General features: G+C 41.0%; 1 protein-coding gene across 2 annotated transcripts in view; it reads right to left on the bottom strand.

Annotated features, from left to right (window-relative positions):
* The window catches only part of LOC126483683 (CDK5 and ABL1 enzyme substrate 2-like), a 171,889-nt gene that overhangs the window by 117,202 nt on the left and 34,500 nt on the right, over window positions 1-20,187 (bottom strand). For both annotated transcript variants that reach the window (XM_050106764.1, XM_050106765.1), the window contains exon 3: window positions 8,860-9,061. In XM_050106764.1, the coding sequence (XP_049962721.1) occupies window positions 8,860-9,061 (202 nt within the window). The remainder of the gene's footprint in view (window positions 1-8,859; window positions 9,062-20,187) is intronic.

Here is a 20,187-nt window from a genome sequence, read left to right as displayed (position 1 = left end):
GTGTGATCATTGCTTGTACAGCCCTCTCGCAGTGTCCGGAGCAAGTATGGTGGGTCTGACACACCGGTGTCAATGTGTTCTTTTTTCCATTTCCAGGAGTGTACTATTAGGCATGAAGGGACCAAGGAAGTAGCTTATGTTTCAGGGTCACCTGCTGCCACTGGTTGAGAGGTAATGTTATCAGCACACACAGGATCTAAGAAATGTTGTGTGGTGCGATCTGGAGCCTCAGGGGCCACTGGAATCACTGCCACGCTCAAAAAGCAGAATTGTGAGATCCTGTGGCGTGGGGGCCACCAGAATTTCCTTCATCTAGGAAGACTACTTCTTGTCTCTCTTCTTTTTAGTGTGTTTGCACGACTTCCCTGAATGAGATTCAGGAATTGAAGAAGAAAGTGAAGCTGTATTACTAGCAGCCTGTAGCTACTTCAGCCAATGGCAGGTATGTGGTTGACCGGCAGAAATCTTGGACGGGAGTGTCTCAAGGGTCCCTGGCACGAAAAACCAGATGAGTGTGAAGCATCACCGGTTGGGGGATGGGCATTGGCATTCCTGGTCAGCAGGGAGCCACTGCTTCCAAAGTGGGTGTAGGGGAAGCAGCAGCAGTAGCAGCAGCCGAGCCCCCAACCATCAGCAGAGACAGGCACGGTCGAGCAGCCCTGAGGGCTCGCTGTAGGATGCGTGATGGGGAAATAGTACCATTGGCAGAGAGGGCAACATCATCATAGCTGTATCATATGACATTGTCACATGTGCATGATGTAGACACTCATACTTTTTCTTGCCTCTTGGTATGTCAGTCTGTCCAGTCTTAAATTCCTGTATTTTTTTCCTCTCTGAAATATGGTGCAGCCTGTTGAGCAGGGAGAATGGTGCACTCCCAAGTTGATACACACAGAGTGGAAGAACACAAGGAATGTTCATGTGCATCAGTTGTCCACAACCCCTGCAGACTGGTCTGGTGTTGCAATGTGAAGACATGTGAGCGAATTTCACACATTTGAAGCAGCGCATGTAGGGATGGGGGTATATGGTTTCACATCACATCACTATACTGTCACCTTGACCTTTCCAGCCAACAAATTTCATCAAAGATCAAGATGAAAGCTCCAGTAGCAACACTGTCCTTTGGTCCTCACTATGGACACAATGGACAAGTGGCGGTCTTCATTTTGGAGATGGCTGCAACTTCCTCAGACTTGTTCTCTATAGGCTCTACAAAGAATAAAGGCTTTGTGGCCAAAAAAGAATCCCCATTTTCTTTTGTACTGGCTAAGTACTGGGGGGGGTGGGGAGTATTTCTTTGCTTGTCACTTAGCCCTATGTTCCTCTAATGGCGTAGCCAGGGCTGGAAAAATTTTGATGTAGCATCCCTCTGAGTTGAATTAATTCTTTCCATTTGAAGAGACTGCTGGGGCTGTATCACCACCTGCAGGAGAAAACTTTATCCGCATCAAAAGACAAGTCATTCGCCGTGATTCCACCCACTCTGAATGGAGGCTCTCCCCACGAGTGCCACCCAGCCTCAGCAACAGTTACTTGTCCAGTAATCTGTTGCTCTGAGTCCCTGTGCCCCAGTCACAATGGGCACATACTCCTTGGCATTCATTGGCAGGTTTCAGCTCATGTACCAACAGTGTGATCACTGCATGGTCCAGGGGCTACCACCATGCAGGCCTTCCCCACCCACACAGATGGCTACCATGCTGGGTTTTGGGTGCACTACCCTGCTGTAAAGAAAGAGTGTTAAGGTGGAAAGGCACAAAGGTGGAACACATACAATATTGGGTGACCTGCCCTGCATGATCTGCACTTCTAAAAATTTTCAAAATGTTTTGGCAGGTCAAACCCAACAATTTGCTTTGTTTTAGGGTGCAAAAACAACTAATGTCACATACGTTCTTGTCAGAACTATAGAACACCAAGATGAAAAAGGAGTTAAAAGTGACTACCCGTTAAGCCCAATCGACCGAAGCAAAGACAGCTAAAAACAGGGACTCTCTCTTGGAGAGAGGTCCATAAAATATGCCATAGAGACAACGGAGGTCCTGAAACAAAGATTAAATGTCCTTCACCATATTGCTATGATGGATAAAAAGTAAAACATGGTTGACAGCCCGCACGTCATTCTCTAAATTGGCCAATGACTCAGATGTCAAACATAAATTAGAACATAAGCAGTTAAAAAAAGAGAATCCAATCAGAAAATGGTGAACTGTCAAAGGTTGATGACAATGAGTACAAAGTGGTGGAGCACCACTTAACAAATGGCAATGGCTAAAACGACAGTGCTCAATATGCAACCTAGCTAAAATGATCTTCTCGTACCGAGAGGACCGAGATGAGGTCAGCCAAGCTGCTGAGACAGGTTTAATTCCCTGGAGCTTGCTCTCTTAAAGGGAAGACCAGTGGTGATGCCAAAGTAACACCATCTGCTGACAGGTGGCAACACAGAGATCATCGGAGGGAATGGAAGAACTATGGGCCGAGGTATGAGGATTGCAGCCTTGGCAGTAGCATCAGCAGCTTCGTTTCCAGTCAGATCAATGTAACCAGTGACCCACATAAATATCACAGTGGCTCCATCAAGAGTGAGCAAGTGAAAGTTTCCCTGGACCCTTTGCAATATGGGGCGGATGGTGTACAGCACACAAAGGCTCTGAAGGACACTGAGAGAGTTAGAGCAAATGGCACAATTGAAAGGACTGTATCACCGGATATACTGTGTGGCCTGATACAAGGTGAAGAGCTCCGGTGTAAATACTGAGTAATGTTCTGAAAGCCGATAACGAAAATCGTCGATGCCAATGACGAAGGCACACCTGACACCATGGTGAATCCAAGGGCCATTAGTGTACACAAAGGTACTATCGCGAAATTCTGTGCGAAAGTTGTGAAACTTATGGCAATAGAGCGAGTCTGAAGAAGTGTCCTTAGGAAGCGAATGAACAACAAGGTGAACACGGGCCGCTACACAAAGCCATGGTGGTGAAGGTTTCACACCCATTGGAAAAGTGGCAAGTGGCAGGTAGCATGAATTTAAGCTGTCAGAGCAATAGTCGAAAGCAAACTCTAAGAGGATACAGAGAAGAGGGACATGCCCCATACTGGCAGTCAAAGAAGTCATTGAAGAAGGAGGCATAGGATGGGTGGCCAGTGTAATGTAACGGACTACTGAAACTATCGATACCATTGGCTGGCGAGCTATGCAGTGCCTTGAATAGACGTGAAGGAACAATTATATTAATATAAAATTACAGTGAACTTGAATATTAATATTTTATTATAAAAACTAATAATTTGCAGGACGATTGTATTATGTATTGCTGCAGAACTATTTGAGAACTCTATTCAATTTTCGTACTGTTTTCATAAGTGTATATGTGTGATGTATAAAATATCTATGCTCAATTCATGTTGGCAAACCTGTGTACTTTTTAAGGTCTTTGATTGTTAATGCAGAAACAGTTTTGCTGAGTGAGGCTAAGGGACAGTCGTGTTTTGATGAGTCTAAGAGACAGTGAGTTTTGAGAAGTCGTGAGAAATGGTCAATTTTGAGAAAGGTCATGTTGATGAACATTTTGAGACGACTTATGTTGGAAAAGCTTATACTGGTGAAATACTGATTGTTATGAAGATATTACGAAAATATATAATACGGAAAGCTTTAAACAGTATCAGTTCTTACGTAGCATATTACAAACCCAAGGACCCATTGTACTAAAAATTACAGCAAATCCAGAAGTTACCCCTAGACAACTAGCAAGCAACAACGAGTATTCAAGGTAAGGTAATTAAATTATTTCGTATTCGTACTGTGAAGTTACCTTCTCTTGTGAAATATTTAAGTCTCTTATGCTCTGTTGATAGAGTGAACAGACTGACGGGGACTTGTGGTCCACTATTGAAACCAGGAAGACCACACAGGTTTTTAAACACGTGTCATAATTTGATATAAAATAATTGATGATATTTAATATTTGTTCCCTGGATGAGAGAGGTAGCATTATACCAGGCACGGCAGACAAGCAGCATCCATATCTGTTGAGGAGAATATCACATCGGTATGACAATGGTAGTTAGGCAGCTTCTGCATACAGTCTCTCAACCGTGCTAGTGTCAAAGGCGCCAGTGGCCAAATGGGTGCCACGAAGGTGGATTGTATTGAGACAGCTTCAGATGGAAGGACATGCAGATGCATAAACAAAATACCCATAGTCTAGTTTCAAATGGACAAGGGTTCGGCACAAACGGAGGAGGGTAGAGGGTAGTCTGATCTGCTCCCCACAAAGTACCACTGAGGACACTGAGGGACTGCATACAGTGGGTGACCAGGTAAGACTTGTGGGAGAAACAAGAAAGTTTCCTATCAAGCATGAGCCCCAGGAATTTTGTAGTTTCAAAACCCAATCATGTGGACCCTGTATTTGTTAATGAAAAGCTGTAGAGAGTGCTGGAAAAGTGAGGTCCTAAATTATGTTCAAGCAGGGACTGCACCAGAAAGACCATCCAATAGAAAAGCAGAGGGGGAAAGGGATAGTCCAACTACAGGGATACAGCACAGAAAGGCAAGTAGTACAGCAAAGGCTGGGGCCCCGTGCTAGCCAAACATGTTCTCTCAAAAGAGTTGTGAGCCACCTGGCGGCGGCGGTGGCAGGGGTGGGAGGGTGGGGAGTAGATGAACCTATCCGAGTTCTGTAATATACTGTTTACACAAATTTAATAAACGATTAGTAAGGATGCAAGTGTGAGTTTTGAGGACTGTTCTTAATACAGCTAATAAAAAGTAGATGAATATAATACAGTATGCAAGTAAAATTGTACCTGGGAATGAGGGCACTTCAGTTGGCTTACTGTGAGTTTTGTTCATGATATTTCAAGGGAACATGCTGAAGCACTGTTCTGAAATCATTCAAGTGCGAGGGTTTTCCTTAGTCACCAATGTACTTGTTGACATAATGTCACAGTGTGTTTCCAATAATGGCCATGTGAGGCCAAGTGCAACAACATTGTGGACAGGTAGTATATCTTCCTGAATTTCGGCATACATTTCTATTGATTAGTAGAAATCTGGTTGGTTAAGACATTTGTACAAGGGATATTTATACCTTTTTTGTGATTGGTTACATTTTGTTGTTGAGTGTATATGGAATCTACTAGGAGACGTTAAGTTAGAGTAAGTAGTAAATTGACCTACTTGTCTGCATTACTTTAGAGACATAGTACATATACCAGTAACTTCCAGATGAAGTGCAAACAATGTAAATGGGTAACAGAAATTTGTAATTACTGAATGTACAATGAGTACCACTCAGCAATTAATATTCATTACATGTAATGGAAGAGTTGTTAATTGTAACTAGAGCTGCAACTACATAGCCAGTTCTCTTACTGGCTAGTCTGTGTCTGTTAAGTGCTGATAATGATGTAAAACGAATTTATAATCTGAACATGCGATAACTCTCACTCACTTTATGAATTTCAGTTCTTGTTAAAAATGCAACTACTTTATACTTATGCTTAAAGAACTTTGAGTACAGTGATTCTAGGTTAGAAACATGATGAAAGTTACACAATGAAATTATATGTAATAATGATTAATGTGAAAGCAATGTGATTTTTTTTCTTTTTAGTTTCTAAAGTTCAAAAAGATGATTTTATGACAGAGATTAATTACATACAATTTTAAATGGTGTGAATTCCAAATTGTACTTAACACTATCAATGTGGTTCAATAACTGTGAGGACAAAATTCATCTAAGAAGAGAGGTATTGATGTAACATATCACTTTGGTGAAGTGATGCATAGCACAATGTCTATAATACATATGAATGATGAGTAACACCTCAAAAATGGTTTTTAGTTTGAATTGTGAGTTTAGACTTATATGTTGTTGGTTCCTTTTAATTAATGCATGAAATCTGGTGGAGATGGATGCAGTATTCCTGCAAGGTAGGGCAACAATAGCCACTTTATACACTTCATGGTACCTGCTGATTTGGTTGGTTTATTCCATGCCGCTTTGTCCCAGGTTGCACATGCTCCACATGCCATTGAGCTATGAGTACCATGACAATCAACATGACATGACAGGAACGAAAGAAGAAGCTGAACTATCATTAAGATTTGAGAGATCCATCATTAAGATTTGAGAGATCCGTCATTCATGTCACGTCATACAGAGTTAGCACAAATTGTTACAAAGTGTTTCCTGGGTGTACACGAAAGTCAGTATATAAGTGTTCAGGAAGACAGTTTAAGGTCATTTAGCAGAGCTCTAGAATTGGGGAAACATTAGCTACCCACACAGAAGAAGATGCAGAGGTAAGGGAGTCTGCAATGACAAAGAAATGCACCTGGTTATTCTGATCATTGGGGCAAAAAGTTTTTAAGGTCAGAAAAAATAATTAACAGAATCATGATATTTAATCCAAATACATACATATTTCATACAAAGAAATACCTCCATAGCTTGTGCCACTGCTGGTGATTTCCGTTTTGTTCCACTTGCAAATAGAGTGAGGGAGAAATGACTGTCTATATGCCTCTGTACAAGCCGTAATTTCTCTTATCTTTGGGGTCCTTATGAGAAATGAATACTGGTGACTGTATCATTGCAGTGAAGTCAAGTTCAAAAGCAGGTTCTCTAAACTTCTGCAATAGTGTTCCACAGAAAGGACATCATCTTGCCACCAGAGATTTCCGTTTCAGTTCAGGACGCATCTCCGCAATACTTGCATGCTGACTGAACCTACCACTAACAAATCTAGTAGCCTTCTTCTGAGCTGCTTCAATGTTTTCCTTTAATCTGATCTGGTGGGGATTCCAAACACTCAGTAGTACTCAGAATGGGTCATGTGTACTTAAATGATTTAGGAAGTGGCATCATAGGACACTGGAAGCCATGGAGCACTTGGTGAGGATCAACTGCCAGCATAATCATTTGATGCTACAAAGCAGCAGTAGCAGCAGCAGCCCATGCCAGGAAGTGTGAAACACAATGAGCAGTAGCCGTTTGCACCGGAAGCGGGAACTGCAGCAAGTGGCAGCACTGGTCACAATGTGGCAGCAACAGCAGTGGCAGAGCAGAGGAATGGCTTCAAACATCTCATGGGAAGTAGCAAAATTTAATATTGCAAGCTTTAGAGAAAATGAACAGCCAATTAGGTGAAATTAAACCAAGTATAAAAGACCAAGAACCTGAAGTTAGGAAAAGCATCTGGGGCTAATGGGAAATATTTTGTGTAAAAGAGAAATTGACATCGAAAACAGTCTAAAGATGGAGACAGAAAGTAACTGAAGTGAATGTATAAGATTGAATGGAAGCTGAATATTTGTGGCAGTCAAATAATATGAATGAATGTGAGAAAGTGAATGCAGCAGGGAGTAATGTGCCTATCGCTGTAGATCAAGTTCTATGGTTTCATAAGTAAGAAATGTTTCTTGTATGTGGGATGCTGACTTTTGTGTCGATATTGCTGCTGACTATATTTCTGATAACGATGATGTAGATGCAATGAATACATTATTGGTGAAGTTAATATTGATTCAGATAAAGATGTAGCTGATTTTTCTGGTAATGTAGAAAATGTTTACAAGGGAGAAGTTTTTCTTGTGATGAAATCAGATGCAACAGAATGAAAAAAGAATCTGATACTTAGAAACCTAAGACAGTAGGATGAGTGCACTAATGGAGACTGTTACAGAATGTAAAGTAGCTAAGGCTGCTGATGCTAATGAAGTGATGCAAGTGGGCAATTTATTTGAAGTTATTACGATGCTGCAGGATGCACATGATACCAAAGTAGGGGATTTACAAAGACTGCAATCAGAGGGACTGGAATGAATTTTCCTTTCTGTGCAAGCAAGTCTTTCAAGTTGAAACTAAACAGTAATAATGAAAACAAAATAAAAGGATGTACTACTTCATCTAATAATTACCAGTGTGGTAAAATGTCATTTAGATTACTTGTAGTGGCTGCGATCATGGTAGCAAAATTAATAAATACAGTTTCCCGTTGAGTTTATAGTTTTTGCTGTGATCGGTAACAGTCCAAGTCCTGTCAAAGAGATCAAACTTAACTCTGTGCAACCTGCTAAAAATAAATAACTTCTTGCTGTGATGCATCATTCATCATTCTAAAACCGAAGATACAAATACCAGCAATTACAAATGGCAATTGAAGAGACTGGAAGTTTTTGGAAAAGAGGAGGAGATGAGGCACAAGTAATAAGGCAACATCAGGTATCAATTAGTACTGCACCTTCTAAAAATCAGAGAACAATGGTGTGTGTGTGTGTGTGTGTGTCTAAGGATCAAATTGCCGAGGTCATCAGTCCCTGAACTTAAACACTACTTAAACTAACTTATACTAAGAACAACACACACACACCATACCCAAGGGAGGACTCAACCTCTGGCAGGAGGGGCTGTGCAATCCGTGCCATGGCGCCTCAAACTGCGCGGCCACTCCGTGCAGCGAACAATAGTGGTCATATAATGAGGCTAAAATTGTGTGTGTAGCAACACATGTAGAATATGATTAACTTGACCAGAGTTTTTTTTAAATACTTGTATTAAATACTGTTGTAAAAACATTTGCTATGAAAATACTGAAGTGTGTATTTATACAATACTGTGCCTAGTTTGTAGCATTTATTCAATCTTCTTTCTAAAAGCAAATGAGACATTAAAACAAAAAGCCAAAATTATACATATTAAAATGAAAGAAACTGATATTTTTAGTATATTAATTATTCATTTTCACAACTGCAGCGGTGTGCACAGGAATTCAGAAATGAAAAAGACTTAAAAAGATCTAGTTGACAATTGTAAGTTACACAATATTCTAACCAACCTTCCTGAACGAAGTCCCCTGTTGTAAGGAATTGAAGAAAATATCAGAAATGGCACTCTCTTTGATGACACCAACACCAGTCTGTTATCTTCTCTAAAAATAAGTTCCTTTCCAGGCCTTGTGAATCTAACCTCTTTACATGGTAATGGCTGTATAACCTCTGGAATTGTATTGCTTGGGTATTTCTGCCTTATTCCAGCTCCTTGAAATGCAATGAAGAATAGTTAATAAAGTAATATATCTCCAAGTTGCAATTTGTTTAAAATCCACTACTATATCAGCCACAAATAAGATGTTTTAAAACTAAGAAGTCAACACAGCTACTAAATGATCTTCATGTTAACTTACTGCATTGTTGAGATTGTGATATGTCTAGCACCTAGCATCTACACAAAAACAATCATAAAGCAACAATGGTTTTATACTCAACCAGTCTTAAGTTGAGTAGTACAAAGTAATACTTAACATTGAAACTATGAAAAGAGTGAATTCTCTTACTTTCATCTATTCTGCAAGAAAATATAAATTAAGTAAATCAATTTGGCATTAACAGAGCAAACAGACCATCAAAGGTCTCAATATTCTGAAGCCATAGGTAGTAATACAGCTCTGAAAGAGAAATCTACTTACAGAATACATAATACAGATAAATTACATTTCAAATTACTCTTTTCCAAAATCAGAAAAAGACATTAAAAAGAGAATAAAAACTACATAGGGGGTACACGATGACATAGTGAGGAAGACAAGGATAAAACCAATGGCTTATGGAAAAAACAGCACTGCAATAAAGAGCAGTCACAGACAAAATGTAAATGAGTACGCAATGTATGTGATCTGGTACTTAGTTCACATGAATAACAGTATTTTGCTGATATTACAACTATCACACCTCTAAATGTTCAAGAAAGGCTACCCATTATGTTCTTATACAATGACACCAGAGTTTATTACAGTTCTCCCTGGAGAATAATAAACAGCTATTGCTGGGTTTTACAGTGAATTGATTTGGCATATGACTGACGTGTTAATACATCCTTGAGATATTTCATGAACTTGCAGATGTGGCTTTGAGTAAGCCAGTCCAGTAAATCTATCGTGGTTTGGTGGGAATGTACAATCTGATGCATGGAAAGGTTTAATTAAAAACTGCTGTCATTGCATGAGAAGTATGATCACTTCACTATCAAACAAAGCCAAGGCCCCCACATAAAAAAAATCCACATATCACACTACCATGTCACATTATCACCTGCTATTTCCCTATTCTCACAGCACACTCCAACCCTAAAGTTGTCTCTCTGAGTGCCATATTATGAATCGCAATTTATTAACATTGAAGATTCTTCCCACTGGTACAGACACTAATGGCTGGATTGCTTGCATCACTCTGAATGTCACACAAGTTTTCTGATCAGTGACTACTATGCACCTACACAACTATGAAAAGTGAATCCTATCACCTTTTGACAGATAGTTCTGTCACTGGCTGCTGTACTAGAGTGCAAGAGAAGTCCATTGAAACAGTTTGCAAAGACATCTGATAATTGACTCAAAATATTCTTTAGAATTCTGGGATTGCTACACATTAATTTCTTAGCTCAACAGATCGATGACCTGGTTTAGAACTTCTCTGATGTTTTAACTACAAAATAATTTTGCTTACAGTGGAAACTTCTCTGATGGAATGCTTGAACTGAGAGCTATATGCAATACTACATGGATGAATTCACTTAGATCTCTCTACTGAGTCATTCTAAGAGGAAACATAAATGATTATATTCATGAGGTTGTTCATGACTGATGCTGCCATACAGAGGGAAGCCACAATGGTAGACGAACTGTAGTGAAAAGCAGGAAAACCCAAAAAGGACTGATTCCTGGCGCAGGGACTGGCAGCTGACTTTCAGCATAAAGAAACGTAGTGTACTGTGCATATACACATAAGCCTATTATTGTTTGATTACATGGATGGTGACCAATCACTTGAAACATTCAGAACCATAACATTTCTTAGAGTATATTTCTAGCCTATCCCCAATGTTATTCAATCTGTTCATTGAGCATGTTGTAAAGGTAAGCAAAGAGAAATTTGGAAAGACACCTGGTCATTTCAGTCCACATAATTTGCTGTCAAATGTAGTTTGGTCCCAGAAGAGGCTTCACAGCTGAAAGTGCTGTATTCTCTTTTCTTGCTGAGGCACTGAAAGAATTAAACAAAAAGTTGCAAACAATAGGCATCTTCTTTGATTTAACTTAGGCATTTCATAGTGTGGATCACAAAATATTATTGCAGATGTTTGATCATTATGGAATAAGAAAAACAGTTCACTATTAGTTCCTCTCAATACTTGAAGAAAACACAGCAAAATATCATTCTCCACAGTAATGGAAACAGCTGTTAGATGGTGTCCGATTGGATCACAATTAAGTGGGGGGGCACCATGTGGTGAAGGATGCAACACAGGCAATATGTCAAATACTAAAATTCAAGGCATAATGCCATGGTTTGTAGAAAATAAAAATGGTGCTTAATCACAGTAAGACTCAGTTTTTATTGTTTACATACAATTCACCTAAAACTGACATTTTGATTACACAGAATGAGCATATGGTGAGTGAGTCTGAACAGTTCAAATTTCTAGGTGTTAAGATAGATGGTAAACTGTCACAAATGCTCATGTTTAGGATCTTTATCAAAAACTGAATGCTGCTATATTTACCCCTAGAAAAGTATCTTCAATAAGTGAGTCCAAAACTTTGCTTATTTTCATTTGCTTCTGACATGCAACATTATATCTGAGGTAGCTCTTCCGATATTGGCCCCTCAATATTTATTTTCTTTATGTCATTTGTTGTTAGCAATATGAGCTTATGCCCAAGAACTAGCAGCTTTCAACCAATTAATACTAGGTAGAAATCCAATCTGCATTTGGATCGCACCTCCTTGATGCTTGTATAGAAAGGTGTGTGGTATTCTGCCGCTGCATTTTCAATGAGCTTCGAGTAATCCTTGCACATATAAGCCCAAACTGAAGAATTTCCTTGTAGTTCACTACTCCTATTCTGTAAGTGGGCTCCTGGAACAATTATGCTAATCCTGTGTTATATTTTGGATACATATATTACCATACTTGCAGCTTGTCTTTTTCTTAGGATTTGCCATATTTTATCTTATTTCATGTACGGACTTGTTCCGTGAACATGGACATTCTGTCCTCAATGTGGTCCTATGAAACATACGTAAGATAAAATAAATAAAAATTAATTAAATTTTAAAAACTTCAGGAATAAAAAACAAGAGGTTGAAGTCTGCTGATGACATTGTAATCTTGTTCTAGACAGCAAGGGATTTGAAATGTCAGTTGCACAGATCGAGTAATATTCTGAAGAAAGATTTGTAAGATGAAAAATGTAAAGAAGGAAAATGAGGTTAATCAGATGATGCAAATGGGATTATATTAGCCTGACACATTAAAAGTAGTTGATGAGTTTTACTGTTTGGCCAGTAAAATAAGAGATGATGGCCAAAGTAGAGAAGATATACAAGTTGTCTTACAACTTAAAAATTTTATTACAACGGCAGTTGTTAAAATATTTTAACAACTTTTTTTATAGTAATCAGTGTTTATAAAAGTTTATTGACAGTATTTAACGGACCTCTACATGGGTACCTTTAGTTGCACGAAGCACATCAAGACGGTACTCAATTTCTTGTCATATTCGCTGTAGCATAGCATCATCAATGGTGGCAATGGCATTACGAATCCTTTGCTTCAAGTCAGCAATGTCCAGTATCTGTGTTTGATATGCGATACCTTTTACATACCCCCATAAAAAAAAGTCCAAGGGAGTGATATCTGGCAAATGTAGTGGCCAAGGAATTGGCCCATCCCTCCCAATCTATCTGCCTGGAAATGTTTCATTAAGGAACTGGCGAACATCAGTCCCCAATGTGTTGGTGCATCATCTTGCTGGAAAATGATAGTTGGTTGTAAGTCAATCAATTGTGGTGCTACATAGTCAGACAGAAGGTCAAGGTAAACATCTGCAGTAATTATTGACTCGATGAAGAAAAATGGACCTATTATTCAGTTGCACGATTCCACACTACACATTCACATTCACTTTTGGACTATCCTGGTGAAGCTCCCTAGTGACATGGGGGTGTTCAGATCCCCAGATTCTCACACTGTGTCTGATTAATGTCCCAGAAACATGAAAAGTTGCCTCATCACTGAAACAAACTCGCTTGAGGAATGCTTCATCCTACAAAAGGCGTTCCAGCATGTTGAGTGCAAACTCTGTCAGTTTTGGCTTAAGTGTCTGCAACAGTTGCACTTTGTAAGCGAACAACTGTAAAGTCTTGTGGAGGACTTTATGGACAGTTGAACGTGGTAGTTGCAACTGTTTGGAAGCAGTGCAGATGGACTTCGTAGGTGAATGAGTGAAGACGTTTAAAACGCGATTGATGTTTTTCTCGGATGTTCTTGGTCGTCTGCTCCTCCCTTTATCCAACACTGTCCCTGTCTCAAGAAGAGAGTAGAAGCTTTTAAAATGTAGTGCACCAGGAGAATGATGAAGACTGGGACTGGATGGGCAGGATGAATAATTAAGCACAGAGGTACTGAATCAAATTGGGGTGGGGGGGGGAAAACACAACTTGCGTTGAAGAACAGGTTAGCTGATAGGGCAGCAGCAGAGGTATCAAGAAAATGGGTAAGGGAGGAATGTGTGGAGGATAAAAATTGTAGCAGGAGACCAATGTTTGACTACAGTACGCGGGTTTAAATGGAGGTAGGTAGCAATAGTTATGCAGAGATGAACAGACTTACACAGGATGGAGCAGCATGAAGAGCTGCATCAAACCAGTCTTTGGATTGGACTCACATTCCCATGTCGTGCAACACTGGGCCAGTGTCACATCTGAATGCTCCACGAATCTGAATACTGTACGATTCAATCAGCCAGACAAATGAATACCCACAATGAGGCATCTTTCAAACTCTATCAGGTGTTAATACCATTGTCTCACATGGGTATGTGAGATCTAAGTGTCCTTCACAGTGCTCACTCAACATCTGATGCTACTAAGCCACAATGCTAAACATGAAGAACACCAAAGTACTCCAGTGGCCATTCTGCCTGTCAATGTAAATTTTAACTCTCATCATTTACATATCCACCAATGGGGGTACATATACAAAGTCATGTTGACATTTGGCCATGACTTCTGGTTGCTTCACCTTTTTGTGAGGCAGAGTAGATACTCAAACAGTGGCAAACACTTCAAAAGAGCCATTGTGTGTAACAATGAAGTTAACCATTAAAATTCTGAAAACTCACATACCAAGAATCAACCAACATATTTCTTCCTACCACAAGCATGAAATTGGAGAAATTTGAGCCCATATGGTGACTGATCAACAGTGATTCTTCCTGAGCATCATTTGCAAATGGAATATGAAAGGGAGAAAGTCATAATGGTACCCAAAGTACTTTCTGCCATACACTGTAAGGTGATTTGTGGAGTATAGATGTACATGTAACTCAAAATTATATACTTGCATTGTAGAGCCAGACACCTGAAACTGCATTCAGTGAGATGTCTAGAAATTTTGGCCATATAATATATATCTTTACTCAATGTTTATGCAATTTGTAAAGTGAAAAGCAATGACAGGAGGAGATGGCACAAAATGGAGGAAAAATACACAAGAGGCCACAGAGAAGAGTGACAAAATAACTGGTGTGGAAAGGCTCAGAAAGTCATATACTGAATATAGAAGGGCCAGGATCTGGCAGAAGATGTTAGCATAACTGATACTGTTACCAGGAAATCAAAGAATGCATTATTTTTTCCATTAGTCTTTTCATCTTAATTTCAATTAAAAGTTCAACAATGATGTTACTGAAGATGAAAAATGTGATAACATGTGGAAAATGTTGAGAAAGAATAACACTGGAAGGATTAACAGAGTTATTTGTGCACTGTTGTTCTGTTCAACACCTTCTACTCCAGCTCTGCCACTGATATTTTCTACTTCATCATAGACACAACAACCTGTAATAGCAGCAACATCACCTTCAACTATTCTTCAACCACTATGCAGCATTATACATGAATGCACACCAAACCAACAATCCATCCAGCCGACATGCAAATGCTACACTTTGGACTCTAATGTTGTCTACATCTGATTGCGTGCATGGATGGTTACAGCTGGACAAAACAAAGTTGACTTTCTTTTGCCAGTCTTATAGTAAGAAATGCTCACATAACACTACATTATTAATCTGACAAATAGAGACTTTGATGACACTACATGGAAAGCTCTAAGTAAAATGCTAGACAAAAAACTTTACTGATTTCAGCATTCATAAGTGCTAGAGGTGAGCCTGTCAGCCACTTCCCCAGTACTGAGCAGACCAACTATGAGAAACTTGTTGGGATATAGCAAAATCTTGATTACAATGTCTATCTCCTTGGCAGGGTGGACCACACTACAAAAAACCATGATAGTAATAAATTATCCTGCCAATTCATGCAGGCAATGTATGTGTTCTGTTGTAATGTGAGGCCTACAATGCAAAATTGTACAGATTGCTGTTTGATTTTACACAAGTTACACAAGGAGCCCATCAACCCTGTCAGTCACAAGACAGCTGGGTCCCTTTAATCTTGCTCACTCCCTCAACAGATGTTTAGGTGTTTGAAGATTCAGGGCACAGTTCTCCTGTACCCAATATTCCCTCTCTCATACATTGCTCAACATGCAGCCTTAGTTTTATCACCACTTTCAGAGAAATGTGCTCACTATATCTGCAACACATACAAATTTGTAAACAGACTACAAACTCTTAAGCTTAACAATTCTAGCTCAATCTTCTCTTCTGATATAGTATTGTTTCTTACTGAAGTTCTTGCTGCAGAATTATCTTTCAATGATTCATTGTGTTCCACTGATGCTGTCAAGGAGGAAAATCTTACGAGGATATGGAACAAATCAAGACATACATTAATAAAAGACAAGCAAATCGTAGAAAATCGATCTGTAAACTTTGTTAACAGTAAACTATCATCACATTGCTCGATGATAGCTAATTTTAATCAAGTAAATGAGACAGAAGGTGCTACTCTGAATGCTCATATTGATAGCCAAACCTTTTTATAAAAACATTGGAGCATGGTTTCAGCATATGATCATCTTAATCAATTTGTATTTAATAACGAATTTTATGAGCAAATTGAAAGAACCACTAATAGTTCACAGATTATCCTGGTTTCATGCACATAAATATTCTTTTTTTAATGTCTTACTATTAGAGTCAACACAGTTGAATAAGTAATAGTGAGAAAAAGACATTTAGTTTGGGACCGACGAAGAAGGTATGGCTGAAACAGCTGCGGAAAGAATGACAGCAGTCAAAGTCTGTGTAGATTCATTAATACTGCTTTGTAGTAGTACAGGGGGGATGGTAGCAGAGGAGATGGAACCCCAATCAGCTTTACAGAAGGTCCACCTGGGAGGGTGACGGAGCGAAATACACTGAAGGAAGGTCAAAACAATCGGGTAATGATCGCTGTCACATAAGTCATCGTGGACACCCCACTGAATGGGGGAGGTCAATGGCAGAGATAGTAGCATGTGCCACTCTAAAGTGTGTGGGAGCACCGTTGTTTAGTAGACAGTGGTCAAGCTCTGCCCGAACAGCTGCAACTGTCCTGCCCAGGGCAGTAGTCGTGTGACTACTCCATAGAGGGTTGTGGGCATTAAAGTCCCCTAGAAGCAGGAAGGTAGAAGGGTATTGTTGAAGAAGGGTGGTTAGGGCAAGGGATGTGGGTGGCCTGTCAGGCGGAAGGTAGAGATTACAGATGGTGATTGGAGTGGTCAGATGGACCCTGACAGCAATTGCTTCCAGAGTGGTATGGAAGGGAACCCATTTACTAACAATGTCCTTGTGGACCAAGGTGCAAACACCACCAGAAGCCCACAAGGGCTGAAGCAAAAGTAGAAGTTATAGGCAGAGGATGGAGCTGGTCATACTCCGTCGTTCTTTCACATACATCAGGCATGCTGGCGAGCATGGAGGATGCTGCGCATTACAATATATGCACACTGGCAGGCTTTTGCCCATTGGCAGCAGCTCACTGCAGTCTTCTTTGTCCTGCATAAAGCCTACGTCACCACCTGGCACCACCACATCCTCACCACCCTTCACGAATGGGGCCTTCATGGCATTCTGCCCCCTCATGGAGGGGATGCCACAGTCACTGCAGAGGGGATGATGGGTGCATAAGGAAGACGTGTCCAAACCGTAAGTATTTACAGCATCTCATTGGTGGTGGAATGTAAGGTTTTACATCACACCGACACACTATCACCTTGACCTCCTCTGGGAGGGTATCCCCCTCAAAGGCCAGGATAAAGGCGCCTGCATCACTGCAATTGATTTTTAGGGCCTCGTTGTACAAGGCAGGTAAATCATACTCCTTGCCGCTCGAGGTTTGCATGGAGCTCCTCGTCAGTTTGGAGAAGAGGATCCCAGTGGAAAATGATGCCCTGTACTGAGTTCAAAGATTAGTGGGGTGCAACGGAGATCGGGATGTCACCGAGATGGTCACAATCACCCAGGGCTTCAGATTGGGCATCAGAAGATCTCTTTATGAGCAAAGAACTGGTTCGCATTTTACTCAAGGATTCCTCTTCACCATACTTCTCTTCAATCGTCTCCACGAAAAACTAAGGCTTGATCGTGGCAAAACTTTAGCCATCTGTCCTGGTACAAACCAGGTACTGAGGAAAGGTTTCAACCCAATCTGGTGAGCTTGACTCTCTTCCCAGGGGGTGGCCAGGGAGGGGAAAACTGAAGGATCGGAAGGAGGAGTGTCATGTCCTCTATCACTCTTAGAGACAGCCACAGAATGGTCAGGATGTTGACGCTTCTGTCACTTCACTTAATGTGCAAGGTGTCTGCCCTACTACAACCCACTCCGACCTGGGGCTCGCCCCTTTGGCACCAACCAGCCACAGCAAGGGCCGTCTGGCATGGTGGCCATTTCCGGGAGTTCGGATGCACCAAAGTGATGAGCATCGACTCTCTGGCATACACGAGGCGTGAACAGTTCAGGTAGTAGCAGTGTGATCCATGTGTTGTCAGGGGGCTAAGCCAAGTGGGTACTGAACAGCCCCACCACATGGACTGGCTACCGTGCTGATAACCTAGCAGGAAGCGGGCCAGGGTGCAAGTGGAAAAGGGAGGGGAGGGGGAGAGGAGCCTGTACCATGGAAACTTGGTTGGGAGTTCATCCCCAAATGGCTCACACTGAACTGAAAACGTTGGAAATGGAGGTCAAACCCCAAGAGGACCAAAAACACCGAAAAAGAGATGGAAACACGAACTAAACAATAGCACATACCAAAAACAAAGCCAGGAGGATAGCCAGGTCGATATAAAGAAGTCCACCATGAGGGAAGGGAGAGGGCAGGGAGAAAGGAGCAAGGACAGGGAAGGAGAGGAACAGTGATGGTAATGCAGTCTGGAAAAGGGAAGGAGACTGCAATAGCTTGGGAACCCGTCCATGCCACATACGTACCTACAACAGGGACCTCTGGGGGGATGTTCTTTCAGTTTTGGTACACGAGGAGAATGCCTAACATTGTTTGGTTCATTTTATTCATCCTCTAACTCTTGTCATCATAAATAGTCTCTGTTTGTCTTTAATAGTCCTCTTCCTGTTCTTCCCTTCTCTTTCTTCACACAAGGTTTCACTCTCAAACTAGGTGCAGTTAACTTAATAGTCTTGCCCTCTTCAGTGTCCTTTCTGTTTTCAACATCTCTGCTTGTAACTCTCACTTTATCCAATGGATCCATTAATCGGTAGCCCTTTGAATTCCCACAATAGCCTATAACAAAATACCTTTTTAGTTTTTGGGTCCCATTTTTCTTTCAGCTGTTTTGGAATGTACTTAGGTCAGGTTTCCTTCCTACCCATATCTCATAGGGACTTATATTCCCTACTGCTTTTGTAGGTGATCCATTGTTCAAATACATGGCTGTTGATACCGCCTCTGTCCAAAAATCTTTTGATAATCCTATTAGCCCACTCAGCAACCCCATTTTAAGATGGGCTGTATCTTATGGTAGTTTGATGCCCGATTCTGATTTTTGCCAGAAGTGTCTTCAATTTCTGGTTAAAATATTCTCTCCCGTTACCAGACCTGATAATCTTCTTTCCTGTCCACCTTTCGACCCTATTACGATATTCCTTAAAAGTGTCATTCACTTGGTCTTTGGATCTAAGAAAATAAATATGAGTATATTGTGAATAATCATCAATAAACGTAAGAAAATAATAATGCCCACCTATGGATTCACACTCCATCAGGCCGCATACACTATGAGATCAAAAGTATCTGGACACCCCCAAACACGTTTTTCATATAAGGTGTACTGTGTTGCCACCTACAGCCAGGTACTCCATATTAGCGACCTCGTAAGCCATTAGACATTGCGAGAGAGCAGAATGGGGCACTCCAAAGAACTCACAGACTTCGAACGTGGTTAGGTGATTCGGTGTCACTTTGTCAGAACCGAATTGGCCCCTTTTGGGCTTCTGGTGGTGTTTGTAGCTTCGTCCGCAAGGACATTATTAGTAAATGGGTTCCCCTCCATACCACTCTAGAAGCAATTGCTGTCAGGATCCATCTGACCACTCCAATCACAATCTGTAATCTCTACCACCCGCCTGACAGGCCGCCCACATCCCTTGCCCTAACCACCCTTCAACAACAACTCCCTTCTCCCTTCCTGCTTCTAGGGGACTTTAATGCCCACAACCCTCTTTGGGATAGTCACACAACTACTGCCCTGGGCAGGACAGTTGAAGCTGTTCTGGCAGGGCCTGACCTCTGTCTGCTAAATACCGGCACTCCCACACACTTCAGTGTGGCACACAGCACTTTCTCTGCTATTGACCTCTCCCATCTGCAGTCCCGTCCTTCTTCTCTACATTTAGTGGGGTGTCCACGATGACTTATGTGACAGCGATCATTACCTGATTGTTTTGACCTTCCTTCAGTGTATTTCGCTCCGCCGCCCTCCCAGGTGGGCCTTCAGTAAAGCTGACTGGGGTGCCATCTCCTCTGCTACCATCCCCCCTGTACTACAACACAGCAGTATTGATGAATCTACACAGACTTTGACTGCTGCCATTCTTTCCGCAGCTGTTTCAGCCATACCTTCTTCCTCAGGTTTCCCCCATCGGAATATGGTCCTTGGTGGAATCCGTAAATTACTGCGGCCATTAAAGATCACCGCTGTGCT

Source organism: Schistocerca serialis, chromosome 6, assembly GCF_023864345.2.
Source record: "Schistocerca serialis cubense isolate TAMUIC-IGC-003099 chromosome 6, iqSchSeri2.2, whole genome shotgun sequence".
NCBI classification, from domain to species: Eukaryota; Metazoa; Arthropoda; class Insecta; order Orthoptera; family Acrididae; genus Schistocerca; species Schistocerca serialis.
Note: the sequence above shows the minus strand (reverse complement) of the source record. Positions and strands in the feature narration are given on the sequence as shown.